This window comes from Paramacrobiotus metropolitanus, unplaced genomic scaffold, assembly GCF_019649055.1.
Source record: "Paramacrobiotus metropolitanus isolate TYO unplaced genomic scaffold, Prichtersi_v1.0 Parri_scaffold0000363, whole genome shotgun sequence".
Taxonomy (NCBI): domain Eukaryota; kingdom Metazoa; phylum Tardigrada; class Eutardigrada; order Parachela; family Macrobiotidae; genus Paramacrobiotus; species Paramacrobiotus metropolitanus.
Window position 1 is genome coordinate 16,753 of NW_026570583.1, and position 20,603 is coordinate 37,355.

A 20,603-nucleotide genomic window follows, 5' to 3' on the forward strand; every position below is an offset into this window, starting at 1 on the left:
ACGTTTATCGAGATATGAAATCGAGATGCAAGCACGACAACTACTTACTAAAAAGTTTTTGCGAAATTCCTCTTGCTAAATTAACTTTCCGTTGAGTGTTTCCAAGGAAGGGTGCAAGGAAGCTGAAGTGACTTATTGAAAGGTCAGTAAAGGCATTTTACTGAAGACGTCCTGAATAAATGAAACAGATGGAGGGAGTTTAATCGGAAGACTGTTCCGAAAGTGCCGGGAGCCCAGTGCTGTCAACATTTTGTAATTGCCAGTATACCGTCAATTCCGTAACAGACACTTTCGTTTCATGCCTTTTCGGATTCGATAAGCAAACATCCGGCGGTATTACGTTTTGTGATGGGCAATAATCCACTAAGTCCTAATGTTGTGACTGCTTTTCAAAAACATAGGGCAAGAAATCATGCGCAACTTGGTACTAAAGTATTCCCATAATTTTTGAATTAGATACTCTGGCCTTGAAATGTTAAAAACCTTCTAAGCCTTCAAATATGAAGATTAAAGTAACCCTGTTTGAGCACGAACTCAAGTTCGCATTGTGGTAACAAAAATGCAAATGTTTTCACAGCACATAATGCATTTACAGTGTAATGCTTAGGAGATCAATTTGAAACTCAATCTCAAGCCGGTTCCTTAATAATAATTTTCCTTAATTTTAGTAAGTCATGAGCACATTACTAATTAATTATTCTCTTTTTCTGAAATGCATAATCTCGACCAGTAGTGTACGGTCAAAAGCGTTTGTCGTGTAACTCGTATTACAGGTACCTGTTAAGGGATACAATATATTGTAAATTTGTAACTATCTAGTAATAAACCCGCCAAACTGCGCTATCGTAACGAAACTTTTCGTTTTTCCCACGTATATTAAGTTCGTTAGGGGTTAAAGTATAAGTTCATCGTTGCGATGTACAAATAATTCAGACACACACCTTAGTTCAAACTTTTTCCTATTGTGAAGCCAAATTTTAGGCTTGTTTTACTGAATATTCACTGGTCAGAAAAGTAGTTTCAGAAACTTTATTCACAAAATCTCCGGAAATACAACGTTGCGCGTGTAAGTTCCAAGTCTGCCAGGTAGAGTTCGGGTACAACTTTCACTTTTATATCGGAAAAAGATGATACTCTAGAGAATGCCACATAAAGCTGGCCATGAGAAAAAACTTGGCTCTGGTGAAATATAGACCCAAGCGTTTGAGCGTTTGTCCTTAGATTTGTTGATAGTCATTGCAAATGCCAATCGAACAGAAACTGTTTCCTTGATGCTGAAGGCATTGTGGGATCTGTCGTGGTCAAGACAATCGAGGCAAAAGCACGCGCTGTCCTGCACATTCGCCGGTCAAAACTTCCACGTCAGGTAGTTTTCGTGAGCGAAACGAACAACCATCCTGGTGCCGTTCACCAGCCCTGATTTCCCATTGAAATTGCGCAGCAGCATCACCACTGCCCTGGTTTGAGGAAGAGCTCATGAGGTGGCAACCAAGCAGGCGTTAAGCTGTGTATGAACTCAGGATAATTCGTAAAATCAGCGTCACTGTCTCCCTCCACAAATCGACGCTAAAATATGACCGGCCATCCCGGGTAATAACTGCTTAACAACATAATCATTGATTTCCGCGCAGTGGTCGTTCTTTGGCGCTAGAATGGCAGAATCAGCCAGACAGGAAACATTCGATGGGTCAATTGTCTGACCATAGACGTCTCTGACTAAATCCATTGCTGACCCTTCAAACACACATTCTTTGGGAACCTCGACCATATCTCCCGTCGCATCGGAACAGTTTGTAAGCGTCCTTCACCTAGAAACATCAACGACCATGCACAGAACAGGATGACTATTCAGGACCCGTTCAGAACAAAATAATATACAACGTACCTAATTCCAGCAGCCACTTGCTAAACACTTGCTGTTCAGGCCCGGTTCGCATGTTGGCGGTCAGTCGTCTGACAGTAATCATAGGCCACAGTGAACTTCTTTTGATGCTTTCTTCCACTATCCTCCCACGCGATCCATGCCGTACGACAGGAAGTACCTGCCGGAAATCCCCACAAACACAATAGTTTTTCCACCGAATGGCTCATCAATTCGCATAGGTCCGCAAAGACGGTCGAGGGTAGAAAGCGCATGTTTAGGTGCCATAGGCGCTTCATCCCAGATTATCAACGAAGCATCGATTAACTTGCGGGCTTCAGGCGAAGAAGGTTTCATACTGGATACGGACGTTTCATCTAAGTTTAAAACTTGAATACTGAATGGCAGGTGGCCGCCCTTAAGTAACGTTGCCGCAATGCCGGTCAGGCTACAGCTATGACCATCTTTCCACGTCCTCTCAGTATGTGGGACAAACAGCGGTACACATATGTCTTCCTGTTCCACCGGGACCATCAAGAAACCAATGCTTGATGCCGAATCCTACATCCACTGCGTGAAGCACTTCCCGCACAAATGAACTGTTCTGGATTTAATGTTTCTTGCAGTCGATCACCTTCACTCGCCTCTTCTTCTACGTTGTACTGGTCAAAGTGGGTGTCCACTGGGCGCACTGGTTGTGGTAGTCCAAGATGTTTACAGTTGAGTCCATGTTGTAGCAGTACACTCGATATCCACAGTGCTCTGCTGCTGCTCTTCTTCGGAATAGGTGCGGCGGTAATCTTCCGTCAAACTGGCCTTGTGTTCTTCAAAGGTGTGCAGGCATCAGCAGGTACGCAGAAAGCGCAGATGTAAAGCAAACATCTCCTAATGCTTTAGGCATGCTGGACAGGCTTGCTTCCGATAAACACGCTCCATTCAGAATCGTCGTCCAATAGTTTTAACGCTTTGGCGGCTTTGAAAGCTGCTGTGCAGAATCCCATAACAGTTCGAAGCGATTCAAACGATGTAGCACCTACAGAAGAGGCGTAACGTACAGGACATGGTGAAAGTGTGAGTTTATTTAACTAAAAGTGATAACGGACTGCCCTCTAGATGATGGTGTACAGTCTACATTTTTTAAGTTACGCATTGACTCGTACATGTAAGTACGTTTTACATATACTCAAACATCTAAAACAGTAATTCACTCTCAAACATGCATTTTTCGAAAAGTGAAAATATACTTGAAAACTGCTTATACGTACCTTTTCTATGCAGCAGCAAAGGCGTAAAAGAATCGCTCACGATCGGTTGGCGAAACCGCGTACATTCGCCATTACAGTGTCACCTCCTCGTTGTCGGGGGTGCCACTTTTTTTCGCGCCACACAAAATGCTCAGGTATATCTGCATAATATAAGTGATTTGCTGTTGGCACTTCGCTGTTCAACCGAAAATAGTCCGTAAGAGTGGTATGCGACAGCGCTGCTTTCGCCGCCGCAGCTACTTCATTGCCTTCTGCGAAAACCACATTCTGCATATCCGGCAGGTGTACTGCTAAGCGCACAATTGTATGTGACTGCCGGTGCATTTCGTTCTCATTTAACCGCCAAATTCCTTCCGGTGAACTAACATATCGAGCGTTCAGAAACGTGTCGATTTCGTTCCAGTTGATCGTGGCACTGTTATCACCCGGATAGCGCTGCTTTATCTGGACATTGGCACAGTCATACCCCTTGTACACGTACTTAAATAAGTACTTCACAGACTTCACACTGGTACAACTTCATTGTTGTGGGCATCATATTGCAGGACAGCCATTTGTTATAAGGCACAACCACTGATTGCTAACGGGAACATCGTTGATCAAAATTCTTCTTCCTTCGTCTCTGCGCTGGGTACACAGGATAACCATTCACATTTTCTTTCGTAGTTGGAGAAAAATCTTTGGAATCCTTTTGTGCACTTGCCGTCCAGCATACACGGTGAGCCTGGATTGATAGTGCCGCATGGTCCATGTACCATTGTCGTACAAATAGTTTCGAACAAACGGGAAATTCGACGCATTGGGAATTCAGCGGAAACAATTTTGTCGATATCATCGAGTTCTCGAATTTTAGAATCAGAGGCCAGGATCAACAGAATGTGCGCATGAGCCCTCGCTTCTGAAATTCAATAACGTAGACGTATGCTGTCACGGTTCGAATACTTTCTTCTTTAGAATGTCCTTCATCAGCTCATCCAGCTTCAGTTTGAAAACCTACAAATAAGTAACCAAGTCGATTACGTAAAGTATAATGCAGTACAGTAAATACAACTAAAATGTAAAATAATTAAGTACAGCAGTGGAAAGCAGTTTTAGGAAGACTATGATACTTAAGTTAGAGCCGTTACCGGTTGCAAATAACTATCAAAAGGCGAAAGCCGTGAGCCATAACAGGAACTAAATAGATATGCATTCGTGCACTATAAACTATCCCAAACCCCATGCGGTATGTTTTTTAACTGGTAGTTTACTTTTATTAATCAACGTGTGCACGCTTTACCTGGCAATTAAGTTCCGGCGAAATCCAGCACTCTCACGGTTCCGGAGATTGCCCGCGATTTCTTTCCACCGGGGATTGCAAGTAAGGTCACAAATAGATCCGGCTTTCCATACCGTCGAACAATGGACATCGCGTCTTGATAATTCTGGTACATATTCCGTGGACTTCAATGAATGTAGATGGTAAAACAACCCTGCCGGCAGCGATGTTGTTGTCTTCGGCGACAGTGTTTATATGATCTAACAGACCGGCATAGGATTCCGCGCGCAATGTTTTGATTCAAACGGATAAACTGCAATCGGCTGCCTTCGACGCGTACGTACGCATCGACAATATACTGCTGAAACAATTTTCCAGATGCATGCAGTACGCTAAAGTTTGAACGAATCGCCAGTCGATAAGAATAAATTGTAACTGGGTAATACGCTTGCTTAGCGGTGCTGTACAGCGGATCATGAGCCAAGGAGGGATGCCAGCCGTATTCTCCAGCGGGAAAAGCAAAGGGTACACCATCGGATCACAATGTGGACTGAGCGGTGAAATCGGAGAGGTGCTGCTGTTTCGTGTAAACTACAATATCCTCGCTCAACAGGTGGTTCACCATCCGGAACACGAATACTGCTGCAACTTCGCCAGACCGTGGATCATTGTACCGGCGGGGATCATTTCCGTTGCCTTTAAAGTACCAGAGAAATATCGCGCATTTCAGCAGGCAGCATCTCACTGTCGCGATACACTTCACCCATATGGCGAAATAAATGAGCATAAGGGTTGCATTCGGCCAACGTTTCCTGAATTTTTGCCATAATCGCTGGATTACATTGTGAATTTTCAGCTCGGTTCACACGCAGGTTGAAGCTTTTATCTGAATCAATAAAATACAGGCTAGCATATTTGGCTGATGCTCCGTGAAGAGGCAGCGCTGCTCCCATAAAATGATGCGCCTGTCCGTGTATGCGGAATGAATGAATGGTCCGTGTCAGGTGGGGAGACAGATTTGCACCAAAGGAAGCAAATGCATTGCAGAATTAAACTCTAAGATGTGATCGCGATAATTGTTTGACTCATAGTGCGACCGTCACAGTTCAACGATTTTATCCGGCACTTGATAATCCAGCTAGCTGCACTTTCCCTTTGTGGCAGCACTTGAACTTTTTTCATTTGGAAAACTGTAGGCATCACAATAAAGGACAGATTAAGTCCATCAGACCGAGGGAATGTAAGGGAACATCAGACTCCCCTTTTAAAATTCACTGCCCAGCCATAGTGAACGCGCCGATGACTCAATGCTATGGGTTCTCTCTTTCAGTGGGCTCATTGGCTTCGTGAAGAGTGGAAGGTAAATTGTCGTTCGTTCGGCGAAAGGAAGGAGTCCCAGAACTTGGGCTGCATACTGAAACAAAATTTCAATTTGAACACCCTGTTGTTTTTTGGCATAATACAGTAAATTGTTTACGCGACCTCGCGACCCATTTATAACGTACTTATCTGTGATCATGAAGCGCATTCCGATGGTGCAGCAGTTACTGGATGAAATCGCTGGCCTTCGTCTGGAATTAAGCTGCGTAATTCATCAGATTATCAACACAATCTAAAAAATGATGATTTTACGTTACCTCCTAGTTGGGAAGCCTGTTGGTTTCTTGGCACTGTGCAAGTTTGACTGACAGTCTGTCGTGTCGATTCCGCAACTTTCGCCTTCAGTCAAACTTTTCTTTGGTCGTGGCATTATCACGGGTTAACAGTATATTACAAAACTCAAACGGAGCACACGTGGGAAGTAGAGAAAGAAAGTACCTCAAAGGAGCACATAAAAAAGCAGCATTTAGTTGCTCCAACGGTTCGCAATACTGGGTAATGTGATTGTGAAGTGTATTAGTGTAATGCTGGGAAACATAATTTCAGGAGCTAGTACTTAACATAGCGCATGCGCCCACGGTGGGCCAGCTACTTAGCTTTATTCAGCAGTCACTTCGAACATGTGGTTGAGCAATTCCCGTAAACTTTGTATGTTAGGTTTTTGTAAGTTCCTTGAAAGCTGGTATTCTTTTTCTAAGATCTGACTTTTGATGGCTCTACTACAGAGTGTGAGCTATCAAATGATACCATGAATCGAAGTTTGGTCAGTGTATCATTCAGGCTGACTCCCCGCAGTTGAATTTTGAGCACTTCTTATTCTTTTAGTATAAAGGATCTGTAGTAATAAACCATCGACTTCAGATTTTAACTATTCTATATTGGCTACTCGCTAACTCGCTGTTTGAATTCGCGTTTTCCAGTTAAATGTGAAAAACCGTAGCAAATGCTGTCGGACATCAGGCAGACAGAAACCAAAGATTATCGGATCCACAACAGCTTGTAGAGTGTGCACTGTGCAGCTGGCCGAGGTAAAGCCAAGATGGACGCTTCATGCGGAAAAGAAATTAATTGTCCAGTACCATTTATTAGGTCCCCAGCAAACCAGGAGACTTAGCGTCATAACTGTTAAGGTGAAAAGTGCACGCGATGAATCCCTGAGTGTTCACTGCGGTGCCCGTTGAAATCGCTAATCTGACGCTCTCCACTGCGGCGTTGAAAAGCGTTATACAGGATGAATGGGCAGACGCCTATCACTGCAATTGCCGGAATGTCGAACGACGAAGAAATTAGCGAAAATGCAGGCAGCTTGCACCGTACTGGAATCATTTAATCCGCAGTAATCTGGTATCGAGCTGCAATGTAGTTGATTGCACACAATGTTCGGAATGCAGAGGATATGGAGCATCATGAATACACCAATACACAACGCAATCGCTAATTTTTTCGTGTGCCTTCCACGATACGTTACCGGTGACACAATAGCCCACACGCGGTTAGCAGCAATCAAAAAATGGCAATAAGCGGACATTCCGGTTGTCACTCAGTTAGCAAAGATGTTAACGATACAAGCCGTCAAGCCCACGACCCACTCATTGGCAACGGCTTTTCTGTACATTTCCACCGGATTCCCAATTATGCAGTAAGTGAGAAGATTAAAGGTCAATAGGGAAACGATGTAGACGCTGAAAGCGTTTTGGAGCTGCTTGTGAGCGAAAAAGACGACCAGCAGTGGAAGATTTGTAACCAGGATCATGGTTGATAAGGAGAGTTCGATCCACAACGATGTGTTTGTTGATAGATCCACCACAGTCGTATTTAACCGCTGCAGCCTCGTGGTAGCATTACGGGTTATTTTCAGTCTTCAGCGACGAAACAATAACTTTTGTTCCGCGTCGCAAAGTTTTTTTTTTGCAGCGGCTGAAAATTTTCCCAACTTTGCAAATAGTAAAGGCTCTGGGAAGGTCTGTGACGAGTGATTATAATATCCGCAAGCTAAGTGAGAAGCGAAATCATTCAACTAAAACTCGGTCAAACATCAGTATCCCAATTCCCAAAGGTGTGCTTGGCTACTGGCGCCAGACTTGGTAATAATGTACCACGGTCTCTTTATAATGTACAGATACACCCGCTCTTAATCCCGGCATGGGATTTCTGTGGAGCGGTCTCAAGTCAACCAGCAGCCCTAGCTACTTCCTCTCTTGCACGCTTTCTCATCGAGGGCATCTTTTTCCGCTGAAAACGCAATTTGTATTTACCGACAGACTCTGATGGAAATCAGTCTGTAATGTGACAATTAAATTTAGGATGCTTTAAACAAACAATGAATCCTGTTTGCGGCGCATGTGATCAGCTATCATGCACGTGCCCGTATAAGAAGAAGTCTTGGAACAGGCATGTTGACCTTTACTATATCCTTAAGGAAACAACCGTTAGGCGCCTCCTACAAAATTAGTTTACATATACTGGGCGTGAGAATCCGTTTCGGCTGCCAACGTATTCACATTAATTGATAACCCAAAAAATTCCAAAATTATTCTTTGTAAGCCGGAAATTGCCGGATGCGTTTTGGATAGTACCGTTCTTTGAACAGACCAAAACTCTTGGCCATGCAGCTGGGTTACTGGGTTGAATACTTATGATTTTGCTAATGACACGGAAGACTCATGATCTTTACATAGAATGACCTGGCGGCGGGAGTAAGTCGATTGTTACTGCTGATAATGACATTGTTGTGTCGTTGTGGTTTCCCATGCTTGTAGTTTATAAAGTAAGTATATTTCAAACGGGACCCAAAAGATGCAAGCTTAGCAATTATTGTTTGCTGTCACATCATGTTTCGAAATTCTAATGGTAGCAGATGCTGACTGTAGCGTTCATTATATACCGAACAAATGTATCAGTGCAATGTTCAATGTTCAAGGTTCATACGGAGAACGAGAAAACCGAGTTCGCATCACAATCGCCAGGCGCCAGCACTGGGCTCGAACAGAGAAGCGCTTGTCTGCGCAGTATGTGCTAAACGAGCCATAGACTTCTTTTTGTCATACATTATACTTGTCGCTCTTCAGGTAGCCCCATTAAAAATGAACAGAGGGTTTTATTCAGTTTACGCGTAATCGCACTTTTAAAACGAATGAAGCACCTATTTTCCGCAACAGTTCGAAAACCGAAATTTAGCGATACGAAAGGAGTTCAAAGGACCAAAAAGAATAACACAAGGATGCAGCAAAAAAGCAGAGTGAACCTTGAGCTTATACAGAACGTATCTACAAAATCCGGTGCAAACACTCTTGATGCCAAATGTTTAGGCCACTTCGAAATAGAGCTGAGGAAACTGTCCTCTAGTAACAGTTGTGGTCCCGCATTCATAGCTTCGGAGCGCTTCGTTATAGCCAACGTCTCTGTTACAAGAGTATCCGGCATTATTTTGTCTGCGTTCATCTAAAATATAAAAATTCCGATTGTCAGCATGCACAACCAGCCTTTAAAGCTGCACAAAACATTAATGACACCCTTTTGCGGCATGCTTACATTCTGGATCCAGACCATCGGAGAACTGCACCAAGAGCGAACAATTTGCAGCATACGCGGTTACTCCACCTCTCCCGTTTGTACCAAAACAAGACTGCTGCATGCCCTAAAATCAATTCAACATCATTATTAATTTTACCACTCCCATGCTTGCAAGTTGCACATTAGTTTCTGCTATCCACTTACTGCAATCTGCAGTGATAAGGCGTACTGGGTACTGGGCACTACCGGAAAGGCTTTTTTCAGCTCAAATTTAGCAGTGTTTGAGTTCGTGTGGTGCGGAATGGTCCATGTTTGGCGAAACTCTTCCAGTTCTCTTGGCTGGTCTTTGTAATACCCACGAACTAGGGTATTTTCATAAACATAGATTCTGATGGTTGCAGTACACACGACGCCGGTAGGAAGTGGATTTTGCACGAACAAACCAACAGCAGCCAGGTTAATCGACAGCCCACTCTGTGAGTATATAAAATTTGTTGTCCTTTAGTGATTAAACAAGCTTCGCTATCTAGTCAACCAATCGTGAAAAACAGGTACTTCTATATGTACAAGTGCATGTATTAAGGTAAGGCTGTACCGAGTCTGCATTGTGCGATTTTGGGGTGGAGGTGACAGAAAACCTAAAAACGTCACAGCGGGCTGTCAGTGTTTTGCTTCTGTCAGTCATATGCGAGACAGTGAATACTTGATGACATCGGGATAACCGGCTCTGTACTCCCAAGATTGCGCTGCCGAGTTGCTGGTGGTGCTGCCAAACCTGGAGACCTCTGTATGGCTCCCGACCCGTAGGCTGCTTCTGAATTGCGGGGACAATGGTGCTTTGGCGAACCAGTACTGAAAAAGCTGACTACTTTCTTTGTCCAGTAACAAGCCCGACTGCAAAGTACGTAAATGAACATCGTAAATTAGAACGAATGAGTAAGCTGACTTTCTGTCGAACTCAAGCATTCTAGATTGTACGTTGTTATATTGACTGGTCACCAAAAACCTTAAAAATTGGTATTTACATAATGCGCAAACCATATAAATTATGTAAGTAATGCATTGAAAAAGAATTGCTTAATCGGTAAACATTATAGACACGCTAGATATTTAGAACCTTGACTGGTCCACTTGCAACATCTTCGGGCGTCATTACAGGGAATCGTATCAGAAACAGGGCATCCCCTAAAACCGACCGCTGGTTGGCTCCGGTAGGATCAAGTTTATTCTGCTCACACCGATGCTTGGCCCATCTAGGATTTGCAGAAAGCTTACAAATTTGTCGAAATCGACTTCAAGATGTTCAGTTAGGAACGCTCACAAGCAAGGTTCAGTAGATAACCACGCCAAAACGAACGGCTAGAGTAACTCTCAACGCCTGCATGTCAAGAAGATAATGCTGTACATACTTCATAACGGCATTGCACACATCCACCTCTTTGACCTTTAGAGTGTCGCGACGTAAAACGATTTGCAACACTTCCAAGTCAGTTTCCAGGAAATCGGCGGACTGCAGTACAGATGCTGCCCATAAATCAATCTTCTCCAAGCAAAAGTTTTCCAAGCTGGTTTCGTCGTACACCCGCGCCTAGTTAAGTATCGCAAAGTCGAACATCCATCATTCAAACAACTTAAAGGTTACGAATCTAGCGCTGGCTAAGAGCAGGGATACATACAGTACTTCGAATTTTCTGAACAACGGACGATGTTCACTTTTTGAACAACGAATCACCCACGTATTAAAATTTTCTGTTAGTAAAAAAATTAAAATTAACTGTCTTACATTGGCAAAAGCTTCACCTTTATCTTTGCACATAGACATGTCGATCATCAGTCCTGATGTCACAAACCCAGTTTTTGGTTTTTGTACTATCAGGGATCCGCTGTTTGAATGTACAGTTAAAATGCATCCGTTATGGAGAAAAGGCTAAGTAGTTTACAAGTTAGACTATACTTTGAAGTTCTGAACCATTTGTCAATAAAAACAAAGCATTCAAAACAAACCAACCCATTAAGTGCAACGTACTCACCTGAATAAACCAAGCCAGACAATTATCGACAGCCACATTGTGTCGCAAGTACTGTTCGCAAGCGTCCTTCAGGTGTGGGATACCATACTTGTTCGCGGCATACAGAGTCGAAAATGCGGTTGATTTGTTGAAGGGTCCAATTTGATCGTAATAAATGTACCTGCCATTAATTTTACCAATTTTACAACACTATTAACATCAGTCGCATGTCTGATTGCAATAACCGTGTACACTACAGCATTCAGGGTAAGCGCACGGTACCTTAAAACGATTTTGAGTGTCTCTGAGTCCATGTCAGTAATTTTAACGACGTTTGCAGTCTCTTTCATAGCGCCGTAAAACATCGTTTCAAACACCGCACTGCCCATGGCCAGGAGAAATCTGCAAAATCCAGTAATTTACGAACGCGGGTTTCTGAGAACTTGCAACTTGTTGATAAGCATTAAGCAGCTTTTGTTTTGTCATATATGTAATACGTTGGATTTTCGAACATCATTTTAGTCAGTATCTTACAGTTTTCCTCTAAATTACTGAACTGCCAGTACTCTAAATTGCTCAACTGAACACTGTAGCTTACTTGTGCGCTTTGATGTCGACTGTGGGGCTGTTGGGTTGCTGGATCCGAAAAGTGACATCGCTCAGAATCTCCTTCCCAAAAATGTGTTTGGCTCTGTTGGCAATCGTGGACTGCTGACTCTGCCATCCCCAAATTGGCTCCGCAGCATGAGCATTAGAGTCCATCGTGACGCAATGGTTGCCAAAGTGCGAAAACAGAACTGCTTTCTCGGTTCTCTTCAGAACGGTGCTGACAAACTGAGCCGCTTCCGAAAAGGAGGCCTAAAAAGACTTTATTAAGAGCTGATCGAACAATAAAGGGCACAAAAATCCACCCGAATCTACAAGGAACCATCACAACCTATTAATTTAGCGGTGTCGTTCGTCTTCAGTCCGTGAAAATCAGCTGGTGCATGACTGCAAGTGATTAGCGAAAACTCGCACATCCGCTGACTGTGAGCCGCATGGCAAGGAAAACACTCGTACTCGGCATAGATTAGCAGCTGAGACGCGATTGGTCTGTGCAAATAAAGGATGCAGGATGAGTAAGTGGATTCGAAGCGACCATGATGGGCACTGCCATCGTCTGCGGGTGCACATAGCATGAAGGCGAAATCGTCGAAACCGCGGGGGTGCGGGCTTCTGACATTTCTGACCGGTGGCGTAGCGTTTCAGATTCTCCATACAGTATTCGTAAGCTTAAAAAACAAACAGTTTTCCTGATCAAGCGCGGCTTATGCCCAGTTTCTTCGACACTTTCATTGAAAGCGTAGCATATCTTTGTACTATTCGACTTGGTCGTAATCTTCAGTTTCCGTAGCACTGCGACATTTCACCGAGGACATTTAGTCGAGGGACTTTCGGCTGCGCACATTTCGCCGAGGAAGGCCATCTCGTCGCGGGACATTTAGTCGCCAGGACATTACGACGCGAGACATTAAGGTCAATTAGATGCAACGCCATTTCGATGCCGAAACATTTCGCCGCCATGCTTCGACGAAAAGACATTTCTTTTCAACAAATTTTCGACAAATTTTTGATTGGACTTGGCAGAAACCTACGAAAAATTTCAGGAAACCAGAGAAAACTAAGAAAGCGAAAAAAATAAGGAACTCAAGAACCTACGAAGCAATATTGTGAAAACCGTTTGTGGGCCCAACATTCGGCTGAGAAGTTATGGTTGAAATAAAATTCCCAAAGTTTAAGCGCACGGAGGTGTACCAATTATGGATCGTTCCGACACGAAATTAAGTTTCCATCATGTTTCTCAAAGTTTAAAACGAATTTCAAAGATTTCAAAATTCATCTTAAAAATGGAAAAATATGCCCGAATTCCGGTTCCGTTCAGTCAATGTGCAGTTTTGTGCTGAATTGGATTAAGACCGGATACCTTTGTTATACCTTCTTGCGTTTGACATGAACTAGTATGGTTTAGTAATACTATGCTTAAATCCATCTATCGAATCCGACGCAGGCTGAAGCATAATACCGTGCCTTCGGCAATCAGGGAAGCTCGCTCTGGATGCTCGCATTTCGGGTTGTAACAAAACGCAGAACCGGTAGCCTAGTTTTTGAATTTTCAGCATTCGACGTACAACCTCTAACGCGAACAACAGACCGTAGACTGGAGAGACTGGCAGCCGCGAACTCCTTCAGGTGCCTTGGCAAAGGTATTAAGGATGACACGTACGCATATCGATTGACCAATGCATCAACGCAATGCACCAATGCATCGATTGACCAATGCATCGTAGCGCTCCACGGTGGCTCAGGGCCGGGTGGCTGACGAGCGACCATTGCCGTCATGACTAGTGTGTTACTGTTGGTTGAAGCACCGGTCTGACTCAGTTAGACTGCGCAGGAATGGACTGCGCAGGAATGGACTACGCAGTCTGCTTTCATTTTTCAACGGTTTAAACCAAATTAATGTACAGAAGTAGAAGTATTAGCCTCTAGTTTGACGCACTGGCATCTGCGCGAGGAAGCGCACGTTAATTAATATTAATTTTTATAGCAAATTACAAAAAGATTCATGCCGCTCTTTATATAGCCACTGGCCACAATAAAAAAAGGAACAAACGGCTTTATTTCAGTTTATTGCAGCAATCGAACTCTGTACAGTAGATGAATAATGAAGGACTTATTTTCCGGAAGAGTTCAAAAAGTGAAATTTAACAATAAGAACGGACCATAAAGAATAACACAAGAGTACAAGACTGCAATAAAAACAGCAGCGTGAACGTCGGTTTTACGAAGAACTTTTGTACAAAATCCGGTGAAACTCGTGATGACAAAGGATTAAGTTACTTCAAAATAGAGATGAGGAAATTGTCCATTATCAACAGTTGTTGTTCCGCATGTACTAGTTCCGGTACTTGGATTGTAGCCAATTTGCCTTTGGTTATACGAGTGGTAGCCGTCATATCGTTGGCGTTCATCTACACCATGAAAAGTCCGATTTTTAGCGTGCAGATTTAACCAGAAGCTACTGTATCTAAGACTGTATCATGTATGCAGGTCATATACATACAAATGAACGGATTTGTTTTATGATAATATGCATACATTCTGGATCAAGAGCGCTGAAAAACTGCACTGAGAGTGAACATTTTCCAGAAGTGGTTACTGGTGTTTTCCCGTTTATGCCATAAAAGGACTTTTGCATGCCCTGCAATTCAGTTTTATTTTATCATGCTAGTGCAAATCCCACGTTTTACATATTTCGGGTTTTGTTATTTGAAGAACACCACACTTACTGTAATCTGCACTGATAAAGCGTATTGTTTTTCAAACACAACCGGAAAGGGTTTGTCCAGTTTAAATTTTGCAGTAGTTGAATTGGTGCTGCTGGGAATGGTCCACGTTTGGCGGAAATCTTCCAGTTCTCTTGGTGCCAGGTCATTGCGGCCACCAAATATATGAACGTCGGCCTTTTCGTAAGCGAATATCTTGATGCACGCTGTACACGCAACGCCGCTTGGAAGTGGACTTTGGACAAATAAACCAACAGCAACCAAGTTAACCTTCTCCGTGTTCTGTGAATACAGAAATTGTTGACTGTGGTCCATGAGTGAAGCAAATATCTTCACTATTTGGTCGTGTAATTATGAGGGATAGCAAAGTAACGCTGTACCAGTTCTGCAACCATCCCAATTTTGGACACTGCCCGGACGCGGGATATCGTAGGCGCAACCGAAAACCTATTCATGGTTACTTATATATATTGCCCGGTATATACGGATGCAGGGTAGCTGACAATTGAAACTTACTTAATTACATCGGGAAAACCGGGCATGTATGTCCAGGACGAGCTACACGTGTTGTCAAACCGAGAAACTGTTACTTCCGTGTGGCTGCCGACTCTTACTCGGCTGATAAATTTCTCGGGTAACGCTGTTTTAGCAAACCAAAACTGAAAAAGTTGGCTGATTTCTTCGGCCGTTAGTAAGCCCGACTGCAAAGTAAATTAGCAGCTCACAGTGTTCAGAGCACTCGATATTGACCTTGTAAATGGTGCATTCAGAAAATGCTCATGGCATAAATAATATCATGGCCAATCTCGATAAATTTATAAAGCGTTCAGAGTGGTAAACATAAGAATTATAAACATTATGAAACACACCTTGGCTGGTCCACTAGCAACTTCCTCAGATGCCATATTGGGGAATCTAATCAGAAACAGTGCATCCTTTAAAACCGACCGCTGGTTGGCTCCGGTTAGTTCAAGTTTTTTCAGCTCACATTGATGATTTGCCCATCTAAAATTTATAAAATAAAACTAGAATTTTTTCGAAATTCGCTCTAAGATCGATCTCTAGAGTGTAGTAGTTACCCGATCTACTGTAGCCAACCGATAAAATTAGGCTACAGCGTGTGGTTTATGGACAAATGCACACACGTACAATTGTTCTAGTAGCTCGCTGTTCAGTACGAGTATAGCGTGTGCAAAGCGTACGTACAGTAACGTACTACCACATACATACTTCGTAACTGCATTATATACATCCATTTCTTTGACCTTTAAAGTGTCACGGCGCAGGATAATTATCAAAACGTCCAAATCAATTTCCAGGAAATCTGCAGACTGCAGTACGGATGCTGCCCATAAATCAATCTTTTCCAAACAGAAGTTTTCCAAGTCGGTTTCATCGTACAGTTTTGCCTAGGTGAAATATCAGGCGCAAATTAATACAGACTAGGTAAACTTCTAATATCCATGGTTCAATCAAATAAGATGAATACACTGGTCCAGCCGCCTGATAGTGGTAATGCTGCGATTTTAAGTTAATTACGTTCACCTGCATAGGACAGCAACTCAACATTTGTACTATAATATATGTATGTCATGGGCAATTTGCAATCCATCTATGTAGCCCAATTCACTAAACAAAAAGATACCTGCACAAACCAAGCCAGACAGTTGTCAGCAGCAACATTTTGTCTCAAGTACTGATCGCAGGCGTTTTTCAAAATTGGAATGCCGTATTTTTTCGCTGCATAAAGTGCTGAGAATGAGGTCGATTTGTTGAACGGCCCAATCTGGTCATAGTAGATGAACCTATAAGATAGATGCATATCACCAAATTACTGCAGAATGCAGATGAACGACATACGTAAACCCTGTTCAGACGTAATTCAGATCAGCAGGTCTACCTTAAAATAATTCTAAATGTTTCTGGATCCATGTCAGTGATTTTAATGATGTTTTTGGTTTCTTTGACTGTGCCGTAAAACATCGTTTCAAACACCGCACTACCCATGGCTAACAGAAATCTGTAAACATCAAATACACAGTCAGTATTTCTGGACATTTTTCTTAGAATGCTAGTTATTCAAACTTCGTCTACACTCCGTCCGTTATCCCACTTATGCGCTTTAATGTCCACAACGGGGCTATTGGGTTGTTGGAGCCGGAAAGTGACGTCGCTTAAAATGTCTTTCCCGAAAATATGTCTGGCTCTATTGGCGATGGTGGATTGTTGACTCTGCCATCCCCAAACGGATTCGACGGCTTGAGTGTAAGGGTTCATCGTCATTCAGCGATCATACCTATTCCTCCAATAAAATCAAATTTTCGAAAGCGATCAAATATCAGCTGAATTAAAGCCGAACAAGTGGGAATTGATGTTAATGTTTTTTCACTGATCCTTGGCAAAGAAGCAGATAGATACGAACGCTGACTGCAAGGTTTTCTGCTCCGTTTAAAGTAAAGGAGTTCCTGTGTTCGCGTTTTAGGTTATTCGCACTATGCACGTAGCAGTTTCTAATCTCATGAGGACCTCGTGTTTGTTAAGTGGTGTTTTACGGTCTTTGCTCGAGTTCCAAATTGAGCTTCCACCAGTAGACTGCACAGATTAGCAAACAGTTCTGTACGTGTTATCTACCTATATTTTAAAGTGCGTCGCCAGATAATTTTAGAGCTTTCTTCTTACTAGCATTTAATGACCTTATCACAAGCACGTAGGACCTAGGTATTTGGGTCTGAACGAGCCTGTCTTCGGAATGTATTCATGTATTCGTTATCTTCGCACAGACCAGCAACTTTGAATACTGCTGTGATTATTAGTATTGTATATGCAAGTTGTTTATGATTATCTTAATGTTTATCTGCTAATGCTTTGTGTGCTTAATGCTTATCTGTTTTAATACCATATTATGGTTGTTAACTTGCAGTAATTTTCACGTTACTTATTTAGCCTCATGGAGCTGTACATACCATATCTTTTGCTTTTAAGATAACGGCCACCATTTAAAGACAACCGTAAATCAAACGGTGCGTAGACGTCCACGGAGATATGAGAAGTTTATTTACGAATGTTTGCGGTAAATTTATAAATAATGTACATCCAAACTCGAATAATGTATGGTGATACATGAAACCTCTCGAATTCTCAAGTTTCTGTACCCAGGAGCTTTTAAATAATAATATCATAAGACATAACAAATTATATTCGACTGGATGAATGCAAGCAAATTTCAAAATGGCTTTGTGACAAAAAGGTGCATCATGAATGGTGCTATTTGTTCGCGTGGCAGTTTATCACGCGCAACATTAATATACGGACATTAGGCAGACATAATGCAAAAATTATAGGATCCACCACCGCCTGAATACTGTATAACTGATCCAAATACAGCCAAGACGGGCGTTCCAAATGGTGGAAAAAATTAATGGTCCAATACAACTGATTTGGACCCCATGAAACAAGAAGGCTTGTGGTCATAACCGTTAAGGTAAAGAGCGCCCGCGAGGATTCTCCTTGTCCACCTCGCACCCCGCTGATATTACTCGCTCCTTCCTTTTTCCGGTTCTTCGAAGGATCCTTCCGTAGTAGGATAGTTTTGTACAAAATAAACGGACACACTCCCACCACCGCAATCACCGGAATATCGAAGACCAGGAAGAAATCAACAAAAATCCAGATGGCTTGCGCCGGGTGGGTGTCGTCCAGTCCACAAGGATTCGATCCCGGGTAATACATCAGCTGATTATATAAAATATTCGGCAGACAGAGTACGTGCAGTACAGTTAAGACACCGCAGCATAAAGTGACCGCTAACAGTTTTGTATGACGCTGTCGGTAGGAGACCGGTGACACTATGGCCCACACACGGTTGACAGCGATTAAGAGATGCGCATACGATGACATTCCCGTGATGACCCAGTTCCCGTAAATGTTGACGATGCATGCCGGCATATTCAGAGCCCAGGCGCTGGAGATGGCATCGCTGGATATTTCTATCGGGTTGACCACAATACAGTAGGTCAGTAGATTGAAGACAAGCAGAAAAATGATGTAAACTGCAAATGGCGTCTGCAGCGGTTTTGATATCAAGAAAATCAGTAAAACTGGCAGGTTGGTAATTAGCACGGCGATACTTAGCGAAAGGTCAGCCCACATGGAAATGCTACTGGCTTCCTCCACGCTGGATATATTTTGCCGCGCGGTCTGATTATCCATAAAGCTCGACGACAGTGAACCTAACGGAAAACCATAAAAAATAAATTTGATCAAACTAAGAAATTTCTGATTGTTTGTGGAAAACAGCAGTCGAACGATAACTGACTGCTGAAAATTGTTCGTTATGATTGGCAGCGTGAATTAAAGTCAAACCAAAAAAAGCACTTCACTAATTTGCTGAAAGCTGATGCAGATCAAGTCTGTTAGGAAAATAGTGGTACCATATATTTGTAATATATAATATGTGGTTGACAAAAGCAAAGAGTGTCTCAACACATACCCGAATCAAATGTATCGATACCGACAAGCGCCATTTTCCTGAAACTCGTACCACGGCGTACGTATGTTGGGAGGCAATATCCAAGCAGTAAATTAATATTAAACTTCTAGTCCGTTAAATTAAACCGATTGTTAAAATATTGGTTCAAGGTTAGGTTATGGAAAGTGCCTCCAAAAACGTGATAAATGGAAGGTTTCATAATTGAGACAAACATTACTGCAGTCGCTTGCAGTGCGTTGTTTACATACAGGCAAACTACTTTATATGCAGTAGAAGGATGTTTCGGGTAAGGACCTCGACATGATCGGCATAATAATCGCCATTTGATATACAGCAACATTTTACACCAGTACACAAGTTCCGGCACTTTGGGGAGACGGACCATCTGCGCAAAGCAAACAATGTCTATCCCGATGCATATCTGGATATGACGGTATTTCCTGGCATTATCGCGCAGGTTGTTGCTGATGCAGCTTTAAATCATAGGGGAATGCGGACATATCCCATTCATTACCTAACATTTCGCATGCCGAAAAGGCAAAACTATCGACGAAAACAAAACCTGACAATTTATAAAAATATAATTGTTCAAGTGGTATTAAATCTATTTCACAACAGCGAGCAGTTAAATAAATTTACTTTAGTTTACTGTAAATACACATTTTATTCTTTGTGTTTTTTGTTTATTTTTAACGGTGATTGCGGACAATACATTTTCTTTTTTACTGGCTGCTACATATTTTAGTACGCAAATTGCGGTTGTTCGTCTTTGAATCTCTGTATTGTTTACACAGCCGCCAGCTCGAGCACAAGTCTTAATTATCTTGTATAATAATTTAGCATATCTTGCAATGAAATGCGCGATCGTGTTCGTTTTCTTCGTATTAAACGACATTATTTTATGTAAATCTGTACTGTATCCCGGGCGTTGAGGCAACACTTCTGTACAAACGAACACAGCCAGTACACTTCTGTCTACGTATACCACTTCCTCTTGAAATACACTTCCGGCTGTCAAGGCAGTCCGCTCACTCCGCTGGACATTCGAATACACAGTACTTTCGAGTACGATGCAGCACCGTTAACTTGACAGCTGCTGAATTTCGTACGTGTTTTTACCAGAACATTACTTTTTTTAAGCGATCCATTTCCTTCCGCTGACAAGGGGTATATCTGATTACGGTGCAATTGTTAGTCTGTACTCTGTAGCAAGAAACGATAATAAGACTGTCAATAAGGCAATCCATATTCCTGAGTACCGTAGAGCAGCCGACGTCATAGTAGGGGCATCGATGGGGTTGCCAGACTGGCACAACCTCGAATTTTGCAATCCATAAAAACAGGCTGTTCAAGAATGTCTGCTTAACCTATGTTCTACAGAGTACTGCGTAAAGTATAACGCATGGCACGTTTTATCGGTGCGAAGCATTTCTGCAATGTACATAAAGTCAACAAATTCTTTTCCCGTAAAGCTTTGCGAACTTAGTATAGGAATTTCT

At 42.6% G+C, this 20,603-nt stretch overlaps 2 protein-coding genes and 1 long non-coding RNA gene across 4 annotated transcripts; 1 reads left to right on the top strand and 2 right to left on the bottom strand.

Moving 5' to 3' along the window:
* Positions 1-9,537: 9,537 nt before the first annotated feature.
* LOC129602213 (BTB/POZ domain-containing protein 2-like) lies at positions 9,538-12,126 on the bottom strand. Its single transcript, XM_055501203.1, has 8 exons — positions 11,885-12,126; positions 11,569-11,688; positions 11,308-11,467; positions 10,687-10,865; positions 10,395-10,530; positions 9,981-10,171; positions 9,873-9,915; positions 9,538-9,621 (listed from the first exon to the last, which is right to left on the bottom strand). Exons 1-8 carry the CDS (start codon positions 12,046-12,048, stop codon positions 9,538-9,540), a joined length of 1,077 nt encoding a protein of 358 aa, XP_055357178.1. The 5' UTR covers positions 12,049-12,126.
* A 1,799-nt stretch (positions 12,127-13,925) lies between these two features.
* Positions 13,926-17,191, bottom strand: LOC129602214 (BTB/POZ domain-containing protein 2-like). Of its 2 annotated transcripts, none has more exons than XM_055501204.1 (10): positions 16,729-17,191; positions 16,516-16,635; positions 16,261-16,420; positions 15,846-16,024; positions 15,485-15,620; positions 15,132-15,316; positions 14,996-15,062; positions 14,619-14,897; positions 14,428-14,530; positions 13,926-14,300 (listed from the first exon to the last, which is right to left on the bottom strand). In XM_055501204.1, exons 1-10 carry the CDS (start codon positions 16,896-16,898, stop codon positions 14,161-14,163), a joined length of 1,539 nt encoding a protein of 512 aa, XP_055357179.1. In that variant the 5' UTR covers positions 16,899-17,191; the 3' UTR covers positions 13,926-14,160. The 2 variants fall into 2 exon arrangements, with proteins under 2 accessions (XP_055357179.1, XP_055357180.1); XM_055501205.1 differs by having other exon boundaries at positions 16,701-17,190.
* A 519-nt stretch (positions 17,192-17,710) lies between these two features.
* Positions 17,711-18,498, top strand: LOC129602220 (uncharacterized). The gene is made up of 3 exons (XR_008692371.1): positions 17,711-18,096; positions 18,182-18,335; positions 18,448-18,498. It is a non-coding gene; the product is annotated as an uncharacterized LOC129602220 (long non-coding RNA).
* The last annotated feature ends 2,105 nt before the right edge of the window (positions 18,499-20,603 follow it).